This window comes from Dermacentor andersoni, chromosome 2 (genome assembly GCF_023375885.2).
Source record: "Dermacentor andersoni chromosome 2, qqDerAnde1_hic_scaffold, whole genome shotgun sequence".
In the NCBI taxonomy this organism is placed as follows: domain Eukaryota; kingdom Metazoa; phylum Arthropoda; class Arachnida; order Ixodida; family Ixodidae; genus Dermacentor; species Dermacentor andersoni.
Genome location: NC_092815.1, coordinates 61,294,585 through 61,319,613, shown reverse-complemented (window position 1 = coordinate 61,319,613; position 25,029 = coordinate 61,294,585). Strand labels below are relative to the sequence as shown.

At 46.6% G+C, this 25,029-nt stretch overlaps 2 protein-coding genes across 4 annotated transcripts in view; both read right to left on the bottom strand.

Moving 5' to 3' along the window:
* The window catches only part of LOC126542588 (synaptogenesis protein syg-2-like), a 269,117-nt gene extending 250,142 nt beyond the window's left edge, over nucleotides 1-18,975 (bottom strand). For 2 of the 3 annotated variants that reach the window (XM_055077079.2, XM_055077080.2), the window contains exon 1: nucleotides 17,518-18,975. In XM_055077079.2, coding sequence (XP_054933054.1) covers nucleotides 17,518-17,716 — 199 coding nt within the window. In that variant the 5' untranslated portion in view covers nucleotides 17,717-18,975. The remainder of the gene's footprint in view (nucleotides 1-17,517) is intronic. The other variant, XM_050189725.3, reaches the window with a different exon arrangement.
* A 295-nt stretch (nucleotides 18,976-19,270) lies between these two features.
* Nucleotides 19,271-23,470, bottom strand: LOC126542589 (uncharacterized). The gene is made up of 3 exons (XM_055077081.2): nucleotides 21,371-23,470; nucleotides 20,558-20,667; nucleotides 19,271-19,920 (listed from the first exon to the last, which is right to left on the bottom strand). The coding sequence occupies exons 1-3, from the start codon at nucleotides 21,834-21,836 to the stop codon at nucleotides 19,456-19,458; spliced, it is 1,041 nt and encodes a 346-aa protein (XP_054933056.1). The 5' UTR covers nucleotides 21,837-23,470; the 3' UTR covers nucleotides 19,271-19,455.
* Between the last annotated feature and the right edge of the window lie 1,559 nt (nucleotides 23,471-25,029).

Below are 25,029 nucleotides of genomic sequence, written 5' to 3'. Positions count from 1 at the left end.
CGGAGGTTTTCCATACGCCAAGCGCGTGCCGCGAATCACTGGGCAAAGTGATGGCTAGAAGGACGCTCCCCTCGACCGATCGCGCATGACCGGTGCCGGCAATGCGAAAGCATGTCGCTCCGACTTCGCCGCCAACGCAAACGTCGTGTTGAACCCTCGCGCGCGTGCACGCTTGCGTTCGCTAGAGCGCTCTGCGTGCGGTCTCATTTCATTGCTCGCAGCGGCGCCCTGGCCGCTGACACCGGCGCGAGTGGCTGCACAGCGGTGTTGCACTCCTGGCGGCTCTGTTGTTCGTGCTCGCCGAAGCCCCGATGCCGCACGCAACGCCCTCGTCTCGCTGAACCCGCGCGTCGTGTTTGAGTGTGCCGTCTGCGAACGAGCGGGAACGGGACAGCGGGGAAAGAGCCCCTGTGCTCGAGGATTCCCTCTCGTAGCTAAGAGAAGCTCGAGCATGGCGCAATCCACCGCCTCTTTCCGTGTACTTCTGTCACAGTAACGTGAGCGACAACAAGATGAACCAACGTATGCGCACATGTTTGAAGGGTGAGAGAGTATACTTTTCCTCAAGGAGAGGAAAAGTATACTGTTTCTCTAGAAGTGTGCTTTTTGAGAAAAAGCAAATAAGGATGCACTGATTTGTTCGTATCACCTTGCATCTGGCTGTATATTTTACTTGAGCGCTAAGTGTCTTTCTCTGACGTAGCTGTTGTTTTCCCAATATGCCGCTTAACATTATCTGTGAATTAGAACTTGGCCTTGCCCCACATAAGAAGTAATCATCAAAGCGCTTAATTTACGCCAAGCACTTGCCGCCTTAGGTTTGCTTTTATCAGATTGGACGTTCTTTAAATGAAATGATATAAGGTGTTTTTGGCGCACAAATTCGGCGCCGGCTGCTCCTTCGCTCTTGAATAATAGGTAAATGCGAAATGCAGTAGCGACATAAGATATATTGCAATATAAAACATAGTTACAACAAAGTTTCTTTGCCACTTAAGTCAAAATACGAAGATGAGAACATCGATGTGCTTAAAGCGGTGATGTGAACAACGGTATGGCATGAAGTACTTTATTTAGGTCATGAGGGATCAGTCTGGGACTGATGCGGGCCCCTCCCACGTCGGGACAGAGAGGCCAAGCCCCTCTGCCGTCACACGGGTCCTCTCCGCCCCCCCGCCCCCCCCCCCCGTCAGATAAAAAATAATCACTCAAGCAACGATGCCAACCACAACAGTATCACATATGCACCTATACACCTTCACAATAAAAATAAAGAATTGTCTTATAAGAATGTTTTTCCCTACGTTAATAACGGCCAATAATACCACTCTCTTCCAGAATTTTTTTAATGCTATTGAACAACACTCTTGCTTTGCTCTTGTTTGCCACGGTTCTAATAATTTCTTCTAACTGGGAGGTCTACAGCCTAATGCCATGTATGACGATTTAAGTTCGCGTCTTGGTGTGTTTTGGTGTAGACATTCTAGAAGACGCTGATATATGTCTTCGTCAACAAATTCGCAATCACATTGACGGATTTGAGCGCGACCAATTGTGTGTAAAAACTGTTTTGTGCAGGCAGGGCTTCGCCATAGGCGATGTACAAGGTTTTCTTTGTTCTTATCTAAAGGCAATGAAATGTTATATTCAATAAGCAATCGGTCTAAAATAGACCGGAGCTCTTGGAATTTCTTTGAAACCACTCCTTTCTAGATAATTTGAATAATATTGCTCTAAACATGCGGCGCGGTTCACTTGAAAGACAGGGTGATTAATGACGCTGTATTTCAGAAAAACCTGTTTATTCTAGCTGTGTTCTGCTGAATAATGCGCGTTAATATGGAGAAAAACCTTGTTTCACTGTCCTGTCCTATTTGACAGGTGAAATCATAACCCCAAAGTAATATGACGATAGTGTTTCGTTGCTGTGGATTTCGTTTACGCTGTCTTCTCATTTACTGCATCTCTTTTCTGTCGTAACGTGCACCAATGTTGCTATTATTGCCATAATTTATTACGCTCCCGCCCTTATCCACGCTTACACAATGCTAATGCACTATAGCTTCTCTACGGCTAGGCGTTCACGGGACGAACGATGCTCGCTTATCATTATCACTATAACGCGCAAGCTTGGTCGCTAACTCTAAGGCGACACGGTCGAGCGCCGCAATGGCAGTGAACGATTTTCGACAGGCGGACACAAGGGAGGAGCGAAAATTTACCACTCAGAATGACGTCTCTGTCGAAGACACCACGAAGCGAGGTCCCAACGAATACAAACGATGCTAATACTTCGTCCCTAAACTCGCGCGACGCAACGACATTTTCGTGCTCATGGTTTCTTTGTGCTTTCCCAAGCCACCGCGTCCTTTCCCTGTATGTCCTAACGTTATGTCCTAAACCCTCCTCTCCCTTCGCCTTCGACCTTTATTGCGGGGCAAATGGTGGCGCCCCTTGTGGGCCACGAGGGACGAGGGAAGAGCATTGTAGCTACGAGCACCCAGGCATGCCTCGAGCTAATAGGCTACGCTAAATTAATGGCGTGCTTTAGTGCTCCGTAATGTTTTCAAACCGCCGCCATCACTGCCGCGTGATTCACGGCTCGCCTGAGGGTAGCGCATTCCACCACCACTTTATTGCCTCTGTAGGAGAGTAAAACCTATTAAAAATATAATCGCCAGGGCTCACCAAAGTTCACGAGTTGCAAGCGTGAGTACACAAACAAAATTTTAACAAGTTATAACGCGATCCTATCTCCAGTTGAAGTTGATGAAAGACAAAGTCTTGCTGAGCCAGTTTGGGCGGAGATAGGGGTAGCATCACTGCTCGCCGCACCCTATCGCGCGAGGGCAGCAGGAGGAGAGTCTAGAACTCAAATTTTCTTTACTGCGCAATCTTTACGGCATAAGCCGACATTTTGATGCATGAGGACGTGTCAATAAATTTTAAACAATTTCCGGGAATTGAAGTGCCAAAACTACGATCCGATTACGAGGCACGCTGTTATGGGGGGAACAGCGGCCGTGGTGTGATGGTTTACAATATCAGGCTTCTGGGCTAGACGTCCTCTCGTCGAATCCGGCTGTTGGACAATTTTATTGGAATTCATTATTTAAGCAATCACAACGTGTTTCCACAATGGCGAAACAGTTGGTGCGATAGCAACACGCTCGAATATTACACGAAGTAATGCCTTAATGGCGTTATGGAACTGCAGTAAGCACAATCTGCTCAAGTAAACACGCGTAGAGTGACACGAGCAGGCATGTTCGGACCGAAAGATCTCGATGACCGCGAGCAGCATCGGTTAGAGCTGCAGGGTCTTGTCGGCGTTGTCGCCTTGCGTCGGCCTGTCGTTCCTGTTCTGCGGCACGTTCACGGCGGGCACGATGTGCGTCCAATTCGCGCTTTTGAACAGCAGGGTTCTGTCGGCGTTGTCGCGTGGCCTCGGCCCCCTCAGAGTTCCTCCGTATGGCTCCCGCAGGGAGTAGGAGCCACACAGAGTAACTCTAGGCCTGCTTAATGGGCCTCCTGTTCCCGCAGCGCCACGTCTGGGCACCCCCGGCGTTGAGCTGCAGCATGCGCCGTTGTTCCAGCACGATATCTCTGCATCTGGACCACGTAGTGGTGTTTGGCGCGTATGCGGGCACTGCTTTCTGCAGCGCGATTAGCATTTCACAGCAGCTTCTTGTGCAATTAGACGCTAGCCCGGCCACTGTCGGGCTTATCTTCTTCGCGTTATGGTATTATATAAAAATTAAAAGGAAGAAGCTTTACTTGAGGATATAATTCCTCGTGCACAATATCGACCGTATTTTTCTCTTCCCTATCTCTGCCGTGGAAATTCATCAATGGAAGAGGATACGTATGGTAAAAGTTAGATAAGTATTATTTTTTTACTCTCAGTGGTAGGTAAATAATTCAATTTTATTTGCCGTCCTCAAGCAACGTCCCTCGGCAGCTACATTCTTTTATGTTGCGCAAAAAAGAAAAGAAGAAAGAAAAAGAAAAGAAAGAAAAAACAAGAAAGCAAACAATAACTTAAAAATAAAACAAGAAGGACAAGGAACGCCTTCGACTTGTCGATTTATTTGACGTCGTAGTGCCATTTGCTAGCTTTATTGTGAGTTGTGATGGTAATAGGGAGTGTACAGGGAGGACGCTTTAGCTGGGCTGGATCCCTGCAGCAGAGTGAAATTTTGTTCAATTGCAAAACATTGGTTATTGCAGATACAATAGCTATTTTCCTTGTAGCGCCGTGACACGTTCAGCTGGATGTCGACCTTATCTTTCATTCACATAAAGAGCGAAAGTGTTCGTAAAGCCAGCTAAAGCGTGAACATGTAAACGTTGCATTAAATAAATGTTTTTACGTATATTCCAGAAATGACCCACGTGCTGTTCCATAAGTGTAGAACATTGCCGTAAATGTCACTGTCTATTACTCTCTCTCAATGGCATTATTTTTCTCTTTCCTCTTTGCTTTCTTTCTTTTTTTTTATTGCTGTTGCCAAGATTGCAGCGTTTTATGGGTAGTCGTGGGCGCCGAGTGTCACGTCACGGCACCATTTTCGGATTGATAAGTCTAGCGCACAGTAAAAATACGGACCCTTCCACGCGTTGAGAGGGCGCTGCGCACGGCACTATAATAACGACCGAGTGCGGTGTCCTCGTTGCAGGTGGTTTGTTGGAAAAAGAACAAAACAAGTTGCGAACTGTAGCTCACCGGCCAGGAACGCTTTTAGAGGGAAACCGCAGCTGCTGCGGCTCTTATTGCTCTATAGTCAGACTATTTTAATTAGTGTCCTTACGCTTCGCGAAGCGTATCGGGAAGAAACTGCCGAAATGACGGCTCTCTTCTCTCCACCCAGATTCTTTATTTTAAGGGTTCTTTTTTCTTTTTAATTTTATCTCGCTTCTAAGGTTTTTTTTTTCTATGCTTTTACATCTGCTCCTTTGATCGACACCCTGCATGTGCTCCCACGAGACAACGGCAATCGATGCATACACTAGCTGCTCTCTGAACCTGCGTAGTGCACGCTGCTAATGGGGAGCGCTTCGCTTCAGAAGCTTTATTCTCGGTTTCATTTATTATTATGATTATTTTAGCACCAGGCCTTTTTCCGTTCGTGAATTCTGCTGCCTACTCGTGTCTGAGGCCCACTCCGCGAGTCAAGCTTCACGCGAGATTCTCGTTTTCAGTAGGCAAAATGTTTTATAGCGCAGCTGCTTGGCTCCCGTTTCTGCAGCGAGCGCTCGTAACTGAGCAGACAAACACAGCGAAGGACGAAAGCGAACGCGGAGCGCAGCGGGAGATGAAAGGCGGCGATAGCGAAGAGGGCGCGAGGAGAGTGCAGTGGAACCATGTGGCAGAAAGCGGAGGAGGAGGGTAGGGCGAACGCGTGAGAAGAAAAATGTAGAGCCGCGCAAGACGGGGCTTTGCGGCATCGATGACTACGAGATGGCGCCAGAGTAGCGCGGTTCATCTGTGTGGAAACTAATCGCTGCGTGAGCTGAGGTCATTCTGCGTTGGCTACTGTGAATCGCGCCCACGCGACACCCACACCCCGCCTTTCACGATCTCGTAATGAGCGAGGCAGTCGCGCTACAGTTCGCTCCGTTTGGAATGTGCCGCACTGCGCAGATTGTCCGCGCCGGCCAACGTATCGCGAACTGAAATCACGTATACAGCTGAGCTCAAATTTCAAATTTTTGAAATTTTCCATTAGTGAGTATTGTAATCGTCGGCGAATTTTTCGCTACTCACCGCAAGTGTAATTTCGTGCAGCTGGTATCAAAACCTAAGTCACGCATTTCATTCCAATGTGCTCCGATGTTCGCTTGCGGTTGGCATCGAATCCTAGGTCATGAACTTCATCGAAAGATGCGCTAAAATTCGCTTGAAATTAACATCTAAATTTTCAGTCGGTATTGAAACCTTAAGTCACGCATTGCATCAGAATATTCTCCAAAGCTCACTAAAAACTGCCAATTCTCGCGAGACCATTTTTATGGTGGATCTAGCGCAGCTTTCTTGCACGAATTTTGAGAAGAACTGTCAGCTTCTGCGTCTGAATACGTGAAGTCTATCAGACTTGCGTCCGCTTGGCCCGATATTAATCAAATAAAGAGTGATGCAGAAAAGGCGTGAGTTATCCTGTAAAAAAGATGTGAATATAGGCACGATATTACCTCTCTGGTGGAGGCACTAGCTATAGATATATGCATGTTCAGAAAATTTTAACAACATATAAAGGCGCCGGTGTACTATCGAATGGTAGTCCGCTCAAGCACAGCAACCTGTATAAACAGACGTATGGCTCTGCAGACCCAATACTAATAAGGTAACGTACACAAAACCAAAAAGGGACTATATTTACAAACACACGCATTGAGAGGAATAGAGAAAGGCTGTTTATTGAAGCTTGGAGAGGTTTGTCTGCCGGTTTGTCCGGTGTCCTATCTCAAACAAAGGCAGTCATACAAGAAAGGAAACCTACAGAAGTTACAGACATCAGATGGGAACAGGCTTGCTCTCACCATCGACAAGTACATCCATATGCATTAAGACACACATGATTATAGGTAAGACAAATCCCTCCGAGAATATGAGAAGAATGCGACATTCGTAGTAACGTGCTGAATTATTTGGCTAGCTTCAAATAGGTATATGCAATAACAAGTATTTCTTTTTCTTTCTTGCATTTTTTTTGCAGGTCCTAGGCGCTCCCTTCGAAATAAGCAAAACTACACAGGCGTCTGCAATTAGGCGTAATTACCCAAAACATTGATACCCTCATCGCCCAAGCATCAGAGTCACCATCGGTCAGCACAAAATGTTAGTGCTGCTTTGAAGTTTGAAGTTTGAGTGAGCAAATAGGAAGACTCTGCAGGGTTGCAAGCGTGTTCTCGCGAAAGCTGGCAGCGGGCCCCAGAGTACTTGAATAGAATAGAATAGAATAGCTTTATTTCCATCTACTTGATGGAGGAGGCTGCAAATAAAAGCTGCTCCAGTAGAGGCAGCTTGACGAGGCCCGCTGCCCCCTCCGTAGAATGCGCTTGTGACCCACTCCTTCTTGTTCCATTTGATGTTTTTTGAAATACGTTTTTACCGTTAGCCTCTGCGCTGTTCTTAGGTCCAGTTCCTATGTCTATTAACTCAAGTTCATGAACAAGAGTTCAGTTTTGCTAAGTACAGCAACTTTACCTTAGCCACACAATTTGGTTAAATGTTGATGGAACTACTGTTTTTTGCTGATGATATGGGTCAATTTGAGTGATTCCCTTGTATTTATTTATTTATTTATTTATTTATTTATTTATTTATTTATTTATTTATTTATTTATTTATTTATTGTTCTTTGTTCGGTTTTGATGTCATTTTCGATGCCAAGCTCTACCACATAGATTTAAAAAAATCCTTCATTCGTGTAACATCCATCTAACCAGGAAAACTGTTGCTATAGTGACGTTCCCGGACAAACAGAGATACGCGTATACACGCCCACCCACACGCAGGAAGACTAGAAGCTGTAACAGGCGAACACAGATGCGGCTTCTCCTTCAAAAGACCCTTATTAGGGAGAAGCCAACTTTAACAAAACACTGTCCAATAACCTTTAAGGTTAGTCGGAAGTATTTGCTCATATACGGGTATCACCTCTGTATGATCCTCACTGACTATGTGCAATTTATTCTTACAAAGCTATTTTATGCACACACACGCGTTCATCGCCGCTGCCGCAAGAAAAAAAATAAAAGACAGTGTTCGCAGTATTATACCTCCGTAGAAACACTACCATCGAAAGGGAAGCGTTCCGTGGGCAACACAAGCAAGCAACACGAATTTTTCCTTCTTTCTGATAGTAGAAATTACATGAAACCGCATATTTCCTGGCGCAAATTGTCTGGCTTGTTAGGAGCAATCAGAGGTAAAAAAGAACAACAAATGTCTCATGGCACGGTTTTAATTCTCATGCATAGTATATATATATATATATATATATATATATGTGTGTGTGTGTATATAACAGATGGCATGCATACGCTCAATCTTATATCATAATGTGCATCACGTTCGTACATAAAAAGAACATTCTAGTTATCCCACAACACACTCAAAATATACGCATAAAGAAAGAATATTTAGCAACGTAAATTTCAGGGTGAGACAGTAAGCTCATACTGATAAAAGTTTCAAAGCAAAAGTCACCTGCCGAGCCAAAGTTCGAGACCTCAAAATGGTTATTGCCGAATCAATTGCCGCCACCAGTGCACACCTTATACGGGATTTCTGATGCACCCATAAAAACAGTGGGCGCCGATAGAGCCGCGTATAAAAGAACATAAAACGAATTCGCTACGAACACCCGGAAAATCTGGTAGCAGTCGCTGATCCTATACATATACATAAACAGCGAGCCCTCGGCTGCCACGTCTCTTAGCGGCCGACTGCTCCTGTCGACCGCGAGAGTTACGAGGGCTCTGGAAGAAGAAAAATAAACGCACGTAAAGACAATCAAAAAGCAAAGCTGCAGTGGTCTACTTTTTTACGACGTCATTGGTTGTGGCTCTTTGCGTCTTACTTTTCTGTCCCTCTTAAGCAGACACACCCGCTCACACACATACATTCCTCGTACCAGTTACTCTAGCATATTGCTTTTTGTTGGAGCCCTCGCTTGTTCGCGTCCGCATCGACGGCAGGTTGTCCGTGAAAAGCCAGCTCGGCGTCGCACGCCGGTGGCGAATCACTAAAAGACGGGTTGACTGGGAAATTGCCGCTAGGGTCAAACCAGTCGCGCAGAGCTTCAACGCCAAACAGGACCCCAGTCGACGTAAATTTCTGTCTCCTTTTGTGCTGTGGCTTGTTTTTATACATCGGCTGCACTTGTGTGAGTGGATTCAGAAACACTTTTTGCGCCGCGCTTTTTGGATTTTGTTGTCGTCTAGTGTTTCCACTTTGCTTTTGGACAGCCAACGTCCACGCGAAGGACGTAAAAATAACGGGGGACACGAAAACAGAAGCGAAGGTGTAATGGCTGAGAGAAGGCAATACGGATATCGGAAGAAGGGAATGGCGAATAATCACGAACCCGCGAAAAAGAAGGCAGAAAAAAAAAGCATAAACTGCAACGAAATGAAAAGATCATTCTGAAAAGGACAGGAAAGAGAAATCAATGCGACGCGGCAGGCGCTCGAATCTCGGAGCCTGTTTCCGAAAGCGCATTTGTTCCCAAATGGGAGAGGGCTGAGAACGGTGGTGGCAGGCCGCTTTTAGAGTGCTTCTCCGGTTTTCACAATCTCCACTTTCTCCCTAGTTTTATTATTGCCAGCCCCAACAACCTTTCCACCGTTCTGCCCTCCATGGGAGTGTTTGTTTCCGCTCGCGCAGACGACGCAGAGCAGAAGTCGTCGGTTCATGCGTTACGTACGCCTTCGTCGTCTGGCGGCCACTTACTATTGCTGTCGCACCGCCAACACTCGAAAAGTGGGAGAACACGAGATCTGACTGATGCATAAAAAGGGCGAAGAAAAGTAAGCCTTTAGGAGAAAACTGTAAAAATAAAAAAACAAAAACAAATGCAAGAGCCAGCTTAAAGTCGCGCTGAGCCAGCCTAGTAATTATCGTCTTGTTTTCCACGATGGTTTCGTTGTTTTTTCACTCTAACACGTAGAAAGCAAACATGGTTTCTCGCTCGCTCGCTTTCTTCGCGTCGTCTCCTTCGCTTGCCTGGTAGTGTTGCTCAGTGCCTGGGCTTTTCAAACTTTGTTTTCGCTTCCGAGAACGCCTTTCGGTGAACTGTGTCCTTGCGTGCGCGTAGGCAGCTCGTGGTAGAGTGTTTCAACGCTCAACAAAACAACCAAACTCGAAGTGTGCTAAGAGCTTAGTGCTAACGTTGTCCGGCTCTCTAGCTGTTCTTGGATAGCAGTTTTTTTTTGTCCGCTTTTTCATCTATCTTCCTTTCTCTAGTCCTGGCCTAAATTCGCTGGTGAGTCTTAACGCTTGTCGTATTCTGTACGCTTTAGAGGATATTGGTGTACGCTAATTTACCTACGCAAAAATATTAAAATTTCGACGGCATTAGGTTGAAGAGAACGTCTGGTATAGTCTTGAGGACATATTGTTCAGAAGGGTGCAGCCTTTGTGCCGCCCTTGTAAGTCTTTGTAATTTTCATGAGCCGCAGTTGTACGACGGCTGCAGCGTTCACCACCTATCGTGGCCTCATTGTCGTGGGCAACACGAAGATCTTGTGGTTTTATTATTTGTTGTCTCATATGTATCCCTTTGTCGAGCTATAGTTAGTTCGTAAGTAAGCTCATATTCTTGGCTGTTCTCTGCAGTCATCAAATCGCTCACTCACTACTGCTGCACCAATCAAGGTAGCGCTAAAGTCTCAACGATATTTTAAACTTCATAGTGCTTGGCCATAACAATCGCATGCACTTTAGTGAAACGCTTCAGCTAACCAGCCGCAATTGTTAAAACGCCACGGAATGCCGAACATTCACTTGTTACGTCACAGCACTGTGCAGTTTGAGCAGTCTCACCAACGAGAAACGTTTAGAAACGCTGTACAACAAACATGTACCAGTTCCTTCTCCTGCAGACGGGCAACTTTCTAGTCTATGCCGTTGTCGACACTTTATCCAGGAAGCCAAGTTAATACCTAATTTAGTAAAATAGAAGCAACAACAACAACAACAGCGACTACAAGTCGGCATATATAATGACGCCAGCAAAGTGGCTTAGAAGCTATCATAGCCCTTATGTTATCCACCAGGCAAAACCTAGTAACAACAATAACGAGTTGTTTGAAAGTTTCCCAACTATTACGAATATCGGTGAAACGAGAATGAGCCACGCTCGAAACTCGACTACGTTATCACGTCTCCAGCGCATTTCATTCCTCGCCTCGCTTCCATGCCTCAAAGATGGCGTCTATGAAGAGCACTCTAGAAGCGAGACAGAAGTATTACTTTCATGAGCTAAAGCAGTAAGTATGTATCTGAGGACACCATCGTGTGATTCGCGGCCAAAGTTCATAGCATTACACCGTTTCATGAGTCAGCATGAAACCACGCACATTGTCACGGTGCGGCATTATTTGATTCGGCGAAGCACCGATCAACGGGTGCCAGAAGTTCGTGGAAATATGGACCGGCGAGCAAGACGGTTACTGCCGGCCACTCGGGCAAGCGGCCGAAAGAATACGAAAGCAGGTTTAAATGTTATTGTCTTTTTGTCATCGGCGCGACCGGGACGCCCCGACAGCTTTTTGTAGGAATCCATGTGTATCCTCTGCCCCATATCGCGTGCATTGAAAACCTTCTAAGGAGGCAGCGATGCGAATACTTCGAAATATGTGGTGTCTCTGGGCAATCCTGTGTCCACGTATTGCTGACGGCGTACGTGTGCCGACAGCGCCATATGACCGGCGGCCGTCATTTCTCCTGTGTTTATGAATGAACAATAGAGGCCCGCCACGGACTTGAAGGTGTGCGTGTCTGGTGCAATACAAGTGCGAGACCTCTAGAAGCAGGGGGAATCACCTGTTCCCTCGCCCCTAATTAAAAGGGGCACGGCCAAGGCCTTGGGAGGAGCCGGGATACGATTGGGTGAACATGATTGGATCATCACCAATATATGCCGTTCCCGAACCCAGAGAATTAGAGAAAGGAGAAGTTCTTTAAACGCAGGTTTAAACTGAGCTAAGCAGTCTAGAAGCTAAGCCTACAATCTGCTGAGGAGCGTCAAGGAGCTAGTGCCATCCAGTATCGCCTGGGCCGCCTAGCCACGTCTGAACTGCTAGTTACTAGTTGGCGTAAGAGACAACAAACCAACGTCTACAACGAAGCTCACGGTGGTTCTCCTCAAGATTGCTCAACCTGCTCGAGGGAAGACGCCAGACCTAGACTTCCGGGAAACCCTGCCCAGCAATCGCATCCACCGCAACGAGATCGGCTTGCCAGCATTCTTCGGGAAAGCACTGCCGTCGACTCCACGCTTTATGGACTTGCTGCTGCTGCCCGGCCACGTATATGTCATCATTCTTTTTCTTTTCAACTTTGTTTAGTTGACCACCGTTAAGTATGTTTTGTGTAGTGTTAATATCTATATTTACTGTTATCTGTTCGTTTTATTTCTTTTGCCTTCATCATTGATCTAGATTAAGTGCATGTGTGCTAGTTTTCTTGTGCTTTTTTTGTGTTTCATCTAAATTGTGTGTCGTTGTCAGTCTATAATTTTTTTTTCTTTTTCTCCCGACTCTGACTCCTTCGCTGCGTTCGCTTGACTACAGAACGACCAACCGGCTTGTATACCCCGTCGACGACTTCGCGCCGGCGACGAACGGTGACAAGGCGTGACACGCGTGTACAGGATTTAGCGATGTGCGCTGGTCATGTGGGAAAACTTCATTCACAACTGGTTTTTCTCTTCGCCATTTACTGACAAGCCTTTGCGACGCTCTTCGGCATTCCTAGCTACCTCCGAAAGATCCCTGCGGATGAAGTCGCCTTGGACGACAAGATCATTCTCTCTGGTTCCTCCACCCCCTCCCCACTCCTCACTTCCTTCCTTTTTTTCTTTTTTTTCTTCCATCCAGAAACGAGCATCCGTTGATAGCGTGACATCTGTCACTAATGTCGCCAGAATGCCGTCATCGTCTGAACGTCTTAGTAAGGGAGGGACGATCGGGGCCTTCCTTTTGATTCACTCTTTTTTATTATTTCTCCGGCGTTCACCCTTTCTTATTTCACTGCATTTCTATTTCATCTCATCTCCCTTGTGTCCCTGCCAATTCTTTTGTTGCTTCCCATTACTGCTGCACGCGGGCACAAAGTTCAGAAAGCAGGCATTCCTCCATGCAAGTTTTCCGAGAATGATGTATAAATACACACTCTTGAAACACACCACCTGTCTGAGGCGCAGCAGAAAAAAAAAGAAAGACTGAAATAAAGTGCGGTTGTCATTTTTTTTTCTTTCCCAAACATGCATCATTTGCCGTTCGGCAGCCATAAATGACATCTGCGCACGCCATCAGTGGCGCTGACTGCGAGATAAAAGTGAGTCGGAGCCAATGGTGGGTTGCATAATTCGCAATTACGCCGCGGATGTAGTCGCGGCTCGGACTCGCCTCGGAGAATGTACAATGCGCAGGCGAGTTGATGAAAAACAGAGAAGAGTGAAAAGCTCATGAGGGGAAAGCATGAAAACTGTGATAAGGACAGCGAATAGCTGCCTAATGTTCATAAGCGTTCATCCGTCCTTACTGTGTTCGCTCGTTAAGACAACCGCCACAACTCCTCTCCGTGTCCTAGTTTTGCATTTTACTTGTTTCATCTTGCTTTTTTTTTGTTTTTTTGTTTTGTTTTCATTTCTCGCCCAGGAAAATAGGACTCCTACTCTTTGATTCTTCATTGGTCAGCATCTGCCATGAAAATTGCGAAATCTAGCGTCTGATCAAAAATGAACACCAATGCTTGCGTCTACCGGTTCATATAAGTCTGTTGAATCAACGGCAGCGCGCAATTCGCGAAAAACTTCAATGAAGCGCTGTGCCAATGATGATTATGATGATGACGATAATGATGATTTCTCGGAATCCTCTTTGAAACGGGGCGGTAACAAACGTTCACCTAGCCCGCTTAAATTATGCAGGTACGCTATGTACTTTTTTAATTGTAGCATCTTTGTATGCATCTCGTTAATATTTTTTTCTTCATCAAGATATCTCTACCCACCTTGTACCGCTACCTTAGCTTTTAATGCATCCGATCGTATGAAATTCTTGCCTGCATTTTTTGCGGCAATACTCTAAACGTATCTTGCCTACCTCGCCCGATGGCCTGTTGATGCTTCCGCCCACTTTAAACCCAAGCGCGTCTGGACAGTGTACGTTACCTACGCGCCTCACTGGGTGAATCTCTTCGCATTTGATTAGGATGTGCTGAGTGGTCTCATGATCCTTGCTGCAGCAAACACATATGTCTCATGTTGTTGCAAATATTTGCTGTGGTATGTTCTTGTCCTCAGGCAACCAGCTCGAGCCTCCTATAGCAAGGCACTGCTATTTGTGTGATCGTACAGATTTACCCTTCTAATTTTTTTCTTCCCGTTCTATACATGGCCTTTTTTTTTTTTCAATGTTTTGCATCCAACTCGCTGTCTCTTTTTCTCTCACACCCGCCGTGGTAGCTTAGTGGCTGTGGTTCGCAGGATCAAATCCCGGCCACGGCGGTCACATTTCAATGGGGGGCCAAATGCGAAAGCGCCCGTGTTCTTAGAGTTAGGTGCACGTTAAGGAACCCCAGGTGGTCCGAAATATTCCGAAGTCCCTCACTACGTCGTGCTTCATAATCAGATCTTGGTTTTGGCGCGTAAAACCCCATGCTTTATATATTATTATACGTTTCTCTCCCTTTCTTTCTGAGAATTCCTGATTTCTATTTACACTTTCAATTACTCTGTATATGGTTGCCAACTTTCTTGACCTCTTCCTTCATTCTGTGTCCACGCTTTTCAGGTGCAGATACTTCTGTACTTTAGCCGCCCATTTCTTTCGATTCATGTTTCTGAGTCCTTTACGACTAATTTTGGTCTGTGCTTCTCCGATTTCAAGAAAGGCCCAACCTATGTCTACCTGCACTGCCGTATTTGTCGTTTTACCATGAGCTCTCGCACAGATCACCATAGTACACCCTGTCGAAGCTATTATTAACTATTTAGTTCCTTTTATTTGCCTGAGATAACTTTCTTGTTTTGTGTTTTGGAATAATCACATAACCGTCTCACTTTGTTTAGATAGAACCACGGACATAGAAGTGTGTGTGCATTCTACAAGCCTTAGTGGGCGCGCGGACTGTGTAAATGGAACGTTGGAAAACGAAACAGAAAAAGAATACTGGTGGATTGATGGGGCCTCAGCGTTGCATGAACTGCCTGCAAGCAAGTTCGGCTCAAAATGGTAGTTAGCTTGTGCATTTTTAACTGTTCACTTCGTCACGAACTCGATGGAGTAATTTGTCATACAGGTTGTCCGGAGACTAGCTTTCTCACCTGTTTCCACTGTACACGGCGGAAGACTGTTTTTGCTTAGAAGGTGTATGACACCCCTATATAAATTGTATCAGCAACAAACAAGTAAATTTCTGACTGCACAATCATCAATAAAAAAACTTTCGCGCTCTCCTATTCTTCTTAAATTTTCTATTTATTTCTATTTTTATCGTTGTTTTTTTCTTTTTTGCATTCGAACGCGATGCATCTTACTTTATGTCACCTTTTCGTTACACAAAATTTGCATCAGTAATGGTTTTCGGGATTATGAGCATACTTAGAGAAATGTGTGCTGTGTCCGAATTCAGCTTTGAGAGAGATATCTTCTTGTTTTCTACTTTTCATTCACATATTCAGGATGTTACGATTTCAAGAAGAGTGTAGGCGTATGAAGAAGTAGTTGGTTCACTGGCAGAGCCCCCCCCCCAATTAATGCGCAACGCAAAGAATGACAACTTTCAGACGTCACTTATTCATAAATAGCACAACAGAAATTAGTAATCAAGCTACTGTGAGCCGCTCGAAAGTCTAGATTATATAGCAGACATCGATTACATTAAGTGTTCACATTAGGATGCTTGTAGGCATATGACGGAAGTCAATTGACGCACGATAGAAATGTGGTGCACTTATGGTTATCGACACTGATCAGCAGTGGACTTTACTAATGCCAGCCCTGCTTCATATGTTCTTATAGTAACGCCGTAGCGGAGGAGCGTAGAAGAGGAAGACGAAGCGGCACGAAGTTTTTGTGTGATCGGCTGTTTCGGACGTTCCCATGCCTTCTCTACCCTTTTCACTGCAAATAAATCTATTCTGCATCCGTAACAACATATTTGAAATACCAATCACTTGATTTAACCGTTAAGGCACTAATAAAGAAATAAAGAAGGCTGACCAGATACTGACTTACAAAAGATACAGTGGAGCTAAACATGAATGGGGGAACGGTAATGGGTCCTTCGCAGCAATACAAGAAAAGTTGCGTTTGGTAGAAAAAAAGTTCTCAAGACTCATGAACTCATCCTTCGTATTTGTAGCGCTCTAAGTTTTCGAAACTAGACGCCGAAAATGTTCCTTCTTTCGAATTTATTTTGTTGGATACATTAATTTCATTATAGCAATTCGTCTTACGTGACAAACGGACGGACAGGTTTCCTCCTTAAGTGGGCATAGAAGTACTTACTTATTTAAAAGAATTACATGAAGGAAACACGAAAAGGAAATCATGAGGTGAGCTTGTCCAAACAGATTCCTTAGCAAAACGAGTGAGAAATACAATAAATAATAATTAAATATAAAAGCAACAGGAATGCTGAAGAATATAAGAGGTGATGGATGAAATAATAAAAGAACAAGAAAATCGCTCCACTGAGTTTAGTTACAATATCATTCCCTTTTTCTTTCTTTTCCTTTTTTGTTGAGCAGCTTGCCCTGCGGGTGAGACATTTAAAGAAAAGTGTGGAGGCCTTCCTCATGCACGAATTCTACTAGGGACTTAGCGAGCCAATCATCCATTAGCCAATGCCTATAACTGCTTGTTTGACTTGTTTCATAGCTTGGCGGTTCTAAGAATATTCTCTCGAGTAGCACTCGGCCCCCAAGAACTGACAAATCTCCGCTATAGAAGCTGGTGCAGACCACCATTAAAGTGCTGGACCCTAGGCCTACGTGCCCTTAAGGCGATTGCGGTGAACAGCTAGGAGCCGGTGCCACGCTTTTCTGGAGCCAAAGGCGACGACAAGCATCGCACACTCTCGCAAACTGGTTATTAATGAAACACCCAATGAAAAATGCGCCCGTTGCTGCGAACACTGGACCATACTCACCACCAATACTACCAGCATCACGATATAAAACTTTTCCCTGAGTTTGATGCAAACGTTCCAAAGATGCGTTGCATCCGTTGCAACTCTTCGCAATAGGTGGAACAGGATTCTTCGTATTACCCCACGTAGCAACTTCGCGTCGGACAAGTATGCAGAAAAATATTTTAATGAACGTATTTTTATCTTGCTCAACTTGCTCAATCAAGGCTATTTCCTTAAAAAAAAAAAAACAATCATCACCGTTCTCACAACCAGCCTGCCGAAGCCTTTTCATTGCCAGTGCGCATCATTCTGGGCAACTCACTAAATCTGCACAGCCGGGCACGGAGGCGTTAAGCTCGTCTTCTAGCTGATAACGGCCGATCGCAGTAGAAGGTGGGTATGAAATAACGATGAGAGCGCCAGCTTTGAGACTGTATACGCAATGGTACGATTCTCTACATCAACGTGCATTTTTTTATTTTTATTAGAAATGTTTGAAATTATCGTAAACTGACAGACGCACACATTCAGACCATTCCTTGGCTAATAGCCACTACACGCAAAAAAAAAAAAGAAAACGACGACTGAATGTGAAAGCGAAAGGCGATCTACCTCACAAACTAGAAACATTGAACTTCGCCACTGACCTGTGACCGCCTGGTACCGGGCACCGACCTGTCGGGACCAGCATCCAAGCAGCAGTACTACTCCAAACAGTACGGCGCTCCGATGGCGTGGCTGCCGGGTCGCGCACACGTGTCCATCACCACCGAAACACATGCCTCGTCGCACGTCAGCGGCTAAAGTCGACTGCGAAACGGAATTCACGCTCAGACCAGGAACCATCGTGACTCAAAGTCGGGGTCAGCCACCGCACCAAAGTCACGGCGCAGGAGAGCAACAGGCGAGTCAACAGAAGGGGATGCAAGAACAGTAACCGTAGAAGCAACAGAAGCAGCAGAAATCCAGTCTCTTCCACTGGCCACGAAAACGGCGCGACGGCCAACCGCCGAACACATCGGGAGCGACTTCCGCGCCGGAATTTCGCTCAAGCCGAGTCTACAACTTCGCCGGGAACTTGGTCCACACCCACTGTTGGCCTCAGGGAACCAGACCCCGAACGACGGTTAAGGACTGCGATGACACCTAGTACGGAACACGAAGTCACTTTAAGTGTTCCGGTTTCTAAACGCAGCTTCCTCACACCACAGCTGGCGCCGTTTGAGGCTTTCTAAATGACTGTGCAAGCAGGTCGGCTGCACTGCGAAGTCGTTGCCCCGACCGCATGCGGCTTCATCCGGTGTGCTCGGAGCCAAAGAGAGACAAGACAGTCAGGGCATTTCCGCGACCTTGCCGACGGTTGTTGTTGGCGAGTCGAGCCAGTGCGAAGCCGACTCGCGCTCAGCCGAACCCCAGGCAGGCTACGCTCCCGTACAGGGGCCGCTCCTTTGCGCCTCGAAGCGAGCGGTACGGGAGAAAAAATCCTCGAGAAGAAGATGAGGAGGAGCGGCACGAGCGCAGAGGCGCGGCCGGATCAGCGCCCGCTCAACACAGCAACTCGCGGGCGCGCGCTGGTCCGCCGCCGCTTCAACCCCGGCCGCCGGCATTGAGCACGGCGCGCGCGCCTCCCTAGCGCCCTCCAGGAGTGGCGTCGACAAGCGAAAACAAAAGAGCAGATAGAAAGACGCGGAACTCGGCACTGCCGCTGCGGTGCACAGGGCTGGCTCCTGCAGCACCTCCCCCCTCTTTTTTTTCTTTTTTTTTTTCTTGCCTATACTCCCAGGAAAGTGTGTGCTGGTTTCCGGTGCTGGGGCAGAAAGCTGCGGTCACGACTTCTGGCCTTGTCATTATGAGCCTACATCTGCGCTTTGTTTCCATTGGTTAAAATCTTTCATGCCGCCCACTTTCCTTTGATGCTATTGCTAATACAGTTCTTTCTCCCCCACACCCCTTTTCTTTCCCTTTCCATATTTGTTCCACTGACGACATCTGCAGCTAACAGTTTCGCAGCACCCTTTATCTCCTATGGGCCATGACCACTTCTTGTTGAACCATTTAATTTGTAAGAAGTTGAATGAAACTGGGTTAATAAGTGTAGGCTTATTGTGATTGCGTGGCTTTTCCTTACTTTTTCCTTCTTTTCTGGGCGGCAATTAAACGAACCACCGCAGCGCGCCCCATTTTCGGGGCATGAAAATACTGCTCTCGTAGTTTCTTTTTCACATGTCGTTGGAAATTGTTTCTACAAATTATTTCAATGTTATCATCGATAATATCATTTTTACGTGTATTAGGCGTGATGAGCTCTGTCTTACATGTCAGTTCCAGATTTATGCGCAAATGAACGAATGATGGAACGAGAGTGTACAGATATCACTAACATATTGAAATTTAGAAAGAAATTTGACCACGTGTTAAAATATAGCTATCATTTGCATGTGTAGGCAAGCCGGTGATCCGGTAACGAAAAGCGTTTATTCATGGGAGGGAGCGATATAAGTACACTTGGAAAGGGGTGACGTAGGCGTCACATGTTAACAGTCTGGGCGCTATCAGAATGACAGTGATATGGCCACATCTCCCCTTTAATGATGATAAGGTCTAGAAGTTTCATCTGGCAACGGGTATCGACAGGGTTCCCGACGCAATCTTGTGCTCCTGCGTAACTGCTGTTGTCCAGACTGGAGGTCGTCTTCTGAAGGCCCCTGCGAGGTTGATTCTGGCTCCGGTTGAGGTGCTGCCTCCCGCAGGTGTTCTCTTGTGCGACGGATTTCATGGCCGTCTTCGGTCTTCACAATCGTAGATCTTTGCGTTGCGGCTGGCCTTAGAACAATAGCTGGAGCCCAGGTTCTCTGGAGAGTGTCGTACGTCGTTACGCGTTGTCCCGGAGTCAGCGGGGAAAGGTTCCTGGCGCTGCGGTCGTAGTGGATCTTTTGCCGGCGCCGGATCGTCTGGAGACTGTCGTGGACCTCCTTGCTGGGTATGGCCTCTGGCTCCAGGTGAATTGTTGGTACCGGCAGGAGGGTCCGGGTCCGCCGCCCCGTGAGCCTCTGCACAGGAGACTTCAGAACTGGGTCCCTGGGGGTATTACGCCACTGAAGCAGAGCAATTTCAAAATCTGGTGTGCGAAAAGAGCACTTTTTGAGCAGCTTTTTGGCCTCCTGAACAGCTCTTTCCGCCATGCCATTAGAACGCGGGTGATATGGACTTGACGTGACATGCACAACGTCTAGTTTTCTCAAAAAATCTTTGAAATCTGAGCTACTGAAGGGGGGCCCATTGTCACTATACAGCTTCTGTGGCAGCCCATGCACCGAAAAAACTTGTGCACACCAAGTCTTGAGCGCATTAGACGTGGTGTGGCGAAGTTCTCGGACTTCGAAGGAATAGAAGTCAACCATGACGGCGAACTCCCGACCGCCATAGTGAAACAGATCCACGCCTACGGACTCCCATGGCAGGGTCGGAACATCATGGCCGGAACAAATGCCCCAAAAGGGGCATTTTCTGGTTTCGTGGCTGGTGCATTTGGCATACCTTGCAGGTCTTGCAAAACTGATTAATATCTGCGGACATATTTGGCCAAAACATTACACTGCTGGCCCTCGCTTTCATCTTATCTGCTCCAGCATGCGCTGCGTGGAGGAGCTGCATGATCTCTGCCCGTTTCGATTTCGGTATAATTACCTTGTTGCTTCGGAAGACTAGCCCATCTTGTGCGTGAACTTCTTCCCTGTAGGTCCAGTATGGCCTTCCCGGCTCTGGGACACCATGCTTGTGCTCCGGCCACGCCGTCTCTGCGTATTCACGGATGATGATCAGTGCCGGATCCTCGTTTGTCGCATCCCGCAAGGTTTTCAAGCGGTGTTCCGACGCTGAAACATAGTCAAGCACATTCACTTGAAACTGCTCGGCTTCTTGCAGTGCCATCTTATTAGGAAACCGCGATAACGCGTCCGCTAGGAATAGCTCTTTACCCGGTTTGTATTGCAAAGTTATTGCGTAACGCTGCAAGCTGAGGCGCATTCGCTGCAAACGAAGCGGGCACTGATGCAGGGGCTTGGTGAAGATCGGTATCAAAGGCCGGTGATCCGTTTCGACGATCACGTCTGCTTGGCCGAAAATATAATCATGGAACTTCGTGCACCCATCTACTATCGCAAGCGTTTCTTTTTCAATCTGCGCATAACGCTGTTGTGCCTCTGTTAGAGATCTGGACGAGAAGGCTACGGGATGGCCGTCTTGCATCAAAACAGCCCCTACGCCCGACTGGCTAGCATCGACAGAAAGCGTGACTGCCTTCTTCGGGTCGAAGTAGGAAAGAATCGGCGCTGTTATCAGTGCCTGGCACAGTGCTTCAAAACTGTGCCTGTTTTTCTGTCCAGACCCATGCGTTATCTTTTCTCAGTAGTTCTCTTAGCGGTTCCGTCAAGACAGACATGTTGGGAATGAAACGCTGTACATAGTTCATTGTGCCGAGAAAAATTTGCAGTTGCTTACTGGTCTTAGGCTCGGGTATTTCCAGAATGTCCTGAACACGCTCCGGGTCGATCCGCAGGCCTTGCGTAGTGAGGATGTGTCCCAAGTAGCGAACCTCCGCCTGCAGGAAGGTGCATTTTTTGAGGTTGAGTCGCAGATTGTGCTCACGGCAGCGCGTCAGTACGAGTGTCAGGTTGCAGTCATGCTCATCCTTTGTCTTGCCCCAGACTAGTATATCATCCATTACAACTGCGACACCGGGTAGACCGTCTAACAAGCGATGCATTGCAGCTTGAAAAATTTCTGGGGCTGACGATATTCCAAAGGGCATTCGCAGGAAGCGATAGCGCCCGTATGGCGTACTCATAGTGCAGATTTTTGAACTTTCTTCCGTTAGCTTAATCTGCCAAAATCCCGATGCTGCATCAAGCGTAGAAAAAAATCTTGCCCCGGACAGCCGCGGAACTATGTCTTCTAAAGTGGGCATGGGGTAATTTTCTCGAAGCAACTGTTTGTTTAGGGCGGTTGGATCGAGGCAAATACGCACTTTCTTTTTTCACCACGGTCACCATGTGGCTAGACCATTCGGTTGGTTCATTTACCTTTGTAATGACGCCCTGCTGCTCCATGCGCTGCAGTTCTGCCAGAACTTTGTCTTGCAGGGCGATGGGGACCCTCCTAGCAGGCACGACGGTTCCCGCGCTGCCGGGTTTCAGCTTCATCGAGTACTCCACGCCTTTCAGTTGTCCTAGCCCGCTGAAAACATCTGCGAAAGGTTGGGCTGGGCGATATAGTTCTTCACTGGAGACTTTCTGTATGCGGTATATAAACCCCAGGCGTTCTGCGACTGCCCCGCTGAGCGTGACTGGAACATCGTGCTCGACGACGAAAAATTGTTCTTCGCATTTTTTGTTGTTAGCGTAAAGCAGAAGCTTGACTTTTGCTTGTGCCGTAGTCCTGTGACCAAAGAACGCTGTTAGAGTCACCTTGCAGGCTTCCTTTGGCTTAGCAGGTAACCTTTCCAGCTCGTTTTTGGAGATAACGCAACAGTTCGCTCCTGTGTCCAGTTTGCACGTGACAGGTTGGCCTTCGATGTAAACTGTTGCTGTCCATTTATCAACTTCAAGCGAGTTTATCGCTAGCCCCGCAAGAAAAAAAAATAGTCTGTCTCGGCCCGTACCTCCCGTAGCTCTTTTCCTGGACGGCTGGCGTTATGCGTGGCGCCGACTGATTTGCAAACCTGGGCAAAATGGTTCTGTGCACCGCACTTCCTGCAATTCTTTCCTCTCGCTGGACAATTTCCACCAAGATGCATCTGGTAGCCACACCTACTGCACAGCTTCTTTTCCCTCGCAACCGAGTTCACTATCGTAGTTTGCGCTCCGCCTGTTGCTGCGCTTATCTCTTGGAAGTGCTGCTTCCCTTGCTCTTCAATGCGGCAAATTTCTACCGTTTTTTGGTAAGAAGGGTTTTCCGCTAATAGTTTCTGCTGCAAACGCTTGTCTTGGACGCCTAGAACGATACGGCTGCGTAGCATACGGTCTTCTAGAAGTCCGAATTCACAGTTCTTGGCTAAAATTTTCAGTTCGATCAACCAGTCATTAAATGGTTCGCCTTCTTTCTGGTCCCTTGAACCAAAGCGGAATTCGTGGAGGGTTAAGTTGTTTGCTGGCTTGTAGTAGTCCTCGAATTTCTTGATCAAAACTTTGACGTCATTTCTGTCCTCGTCCGCGTCAAACTTGAAAGTGCTGAATGCTTTCCTGCCTTCTTCGCCTATGCTCACGAGAAATGTTGCTGCCTGCACATCGGTTGGCTGCTTAGTCAATTGAGTAGCAGTGGCAAACAGTTCGAACTCACTCTTCCATGTTCTCCAACCAAGCCAGGCGTCGTCTGACGTATCCAGGGGTTTCGGCGCCGGTAGTAGAGTCGATGGAACTGGCAGCGTCGTAGGCGGGGGTGGTGTCGTCGACATCTCAACTGGGCTCCGCTGCCACCATGTAGGCAAGCCGGTGATCCGGTAACGAAAAGCGTTTATTCGTGGGAGGGAGCGATATAAGTACACTTGGAAAGGGGTGACGTAGGCGTCACATGTTAACAGTCTGGGCGCTATCAGAATGACAGTGATATGGCCACAGCATGTAAATAGAACGCGTACTACAATGAACTTTCTGATAACGTATGTATCAAATTTACTATTAATGCGTATTGCCAAATATGTGGTGATTGCGTTATTTTTGGTCATTATTTGCTTTTATATAAATAAGTCAGGCTTTTGACACATGTATAACTAACGCATACATTGTGCGCTACTTAAGAAAAAAATGCTTTGTGGGCTGGATTAGTTATTTTGCTGTTGATTATTAGATGTACCAAATCTTGTCTGTACATAGCATATTGTTTGTTTCCTGTTCTGCTTTGCTGTACCTGTCCGAAGAGCAGCGCGAAGAGGAAGCTTGGTCAGGTGATACTTGGTCTCGTTTTTCCTCTCACCGAGGCCGTTTCCTCAACGTTCGAAAGAAAATCAATATGGAAAGAAGTGAAACTTTACTGATGTGATTTTAAGCCTAATAAATTACATAATGATGCGTTTAGGCGATGGTATTACGGTGTGTCGCTACATTGCTTCAACGCTAATTTGAATAATGCCGAGATCTATCGTTAGATGTCCTCGGCCACAATTTTTTCTGTCTTTTTTGTGTGTGTGTCGTGTGAGTTGCGCATGATGCCGCATTTGTGACATTCCAAAAGATTCTGCATCACGAATACCGGTGTTTATAAAACCCTAAAAAGCATTGTCTGCTGTAACTCTTACTGATATTTTAAACGTGGTACATTATTGCAAGCGGGGAAACACATTCCGAGGACACTAACTATTCCGTGTTTTTTTTTTTTTTTTTGCATTACTTAAGGATAGCCTCCGCTTTACATAACCATGCTATGCACTGCACTAAACACACACACGTGCGCACACACATACGCAAACAAAATACTGTGTGTGCGCCGCTGAAATTAACGTTCCTTCTTAATCGTTTCAACGGAGTTCAAGAATCGGGGCATGTTTGGGAACCTATGCTAGATTAAGTCAAGCGTATGACTTTCACTGGTCAATTCCCCGCCGGCGACACGGATCGAAATCATGGCGTCTGCAACACCCGAACGCAGCAGCGAATAAAGACAAGAAAGAGGATGAGGTGGAGGAGGAAGATGAGATGAGTGGCGGCTAGCTGGAGGTGGACCTACAACCTTGCTTGGTCTCTGGCAAAGCTAGATATAAGCACTGGAATGACTGCATTCGAGCAACATACGAAATGTGGTAGATGCTGTGAACTTGGTTCATGCGCGTGAGGACGTGAGCGGCCTGCAATAGCGCCAAAAGCGCATAACCTTACCTAAAGCCTAGACAAACAATCCGAACCACGGAAACCAATCCAACATGCGTAATCATTACCAACAGAAAGCATAAATCACAGTACTCATTCGCACTATGGCCACCATTCGCTAATGAGTAGCGCCTTGTCTACAGGTACTGTACATGCATTACATGTCATTACATTACATGTACACGCATTACATTACATTACAGGAAACGCACGTGTTTCCTAAAGCCCCTTCTTTAGTTCGTTCAGCCCAGCCAGAATCACCTCCTGTGAGGAGGCGTGGTTGACTGTGCCTCCTCAGAT

Excerpts from the sequence above, each read along its gene's own strand:
- LOC126542589 (XM_055077081.2), bottom strand. The coding sequence starts at position 21,836 with ATGCCCACTTTAGAAGACATAGTTCCGCGGCTGTCCGGGGCAAGATTT. Across the intron at positions 20,668-21,370 it reads AATACCCGAGCCTAAGACCA|AGACGGCGTGGCCGGAGCAC; the intron begins GTAAGCAACTGC and ends GTGAATACGCAG. Across the intron at positions 19,921-20,557 it reads TAGTCTTCCGAAGCAACAAG|AGGCTCACGGGGCGGCGGAC; the intron begins GTAATTATACCG and ends TCTCCTGTGCAG.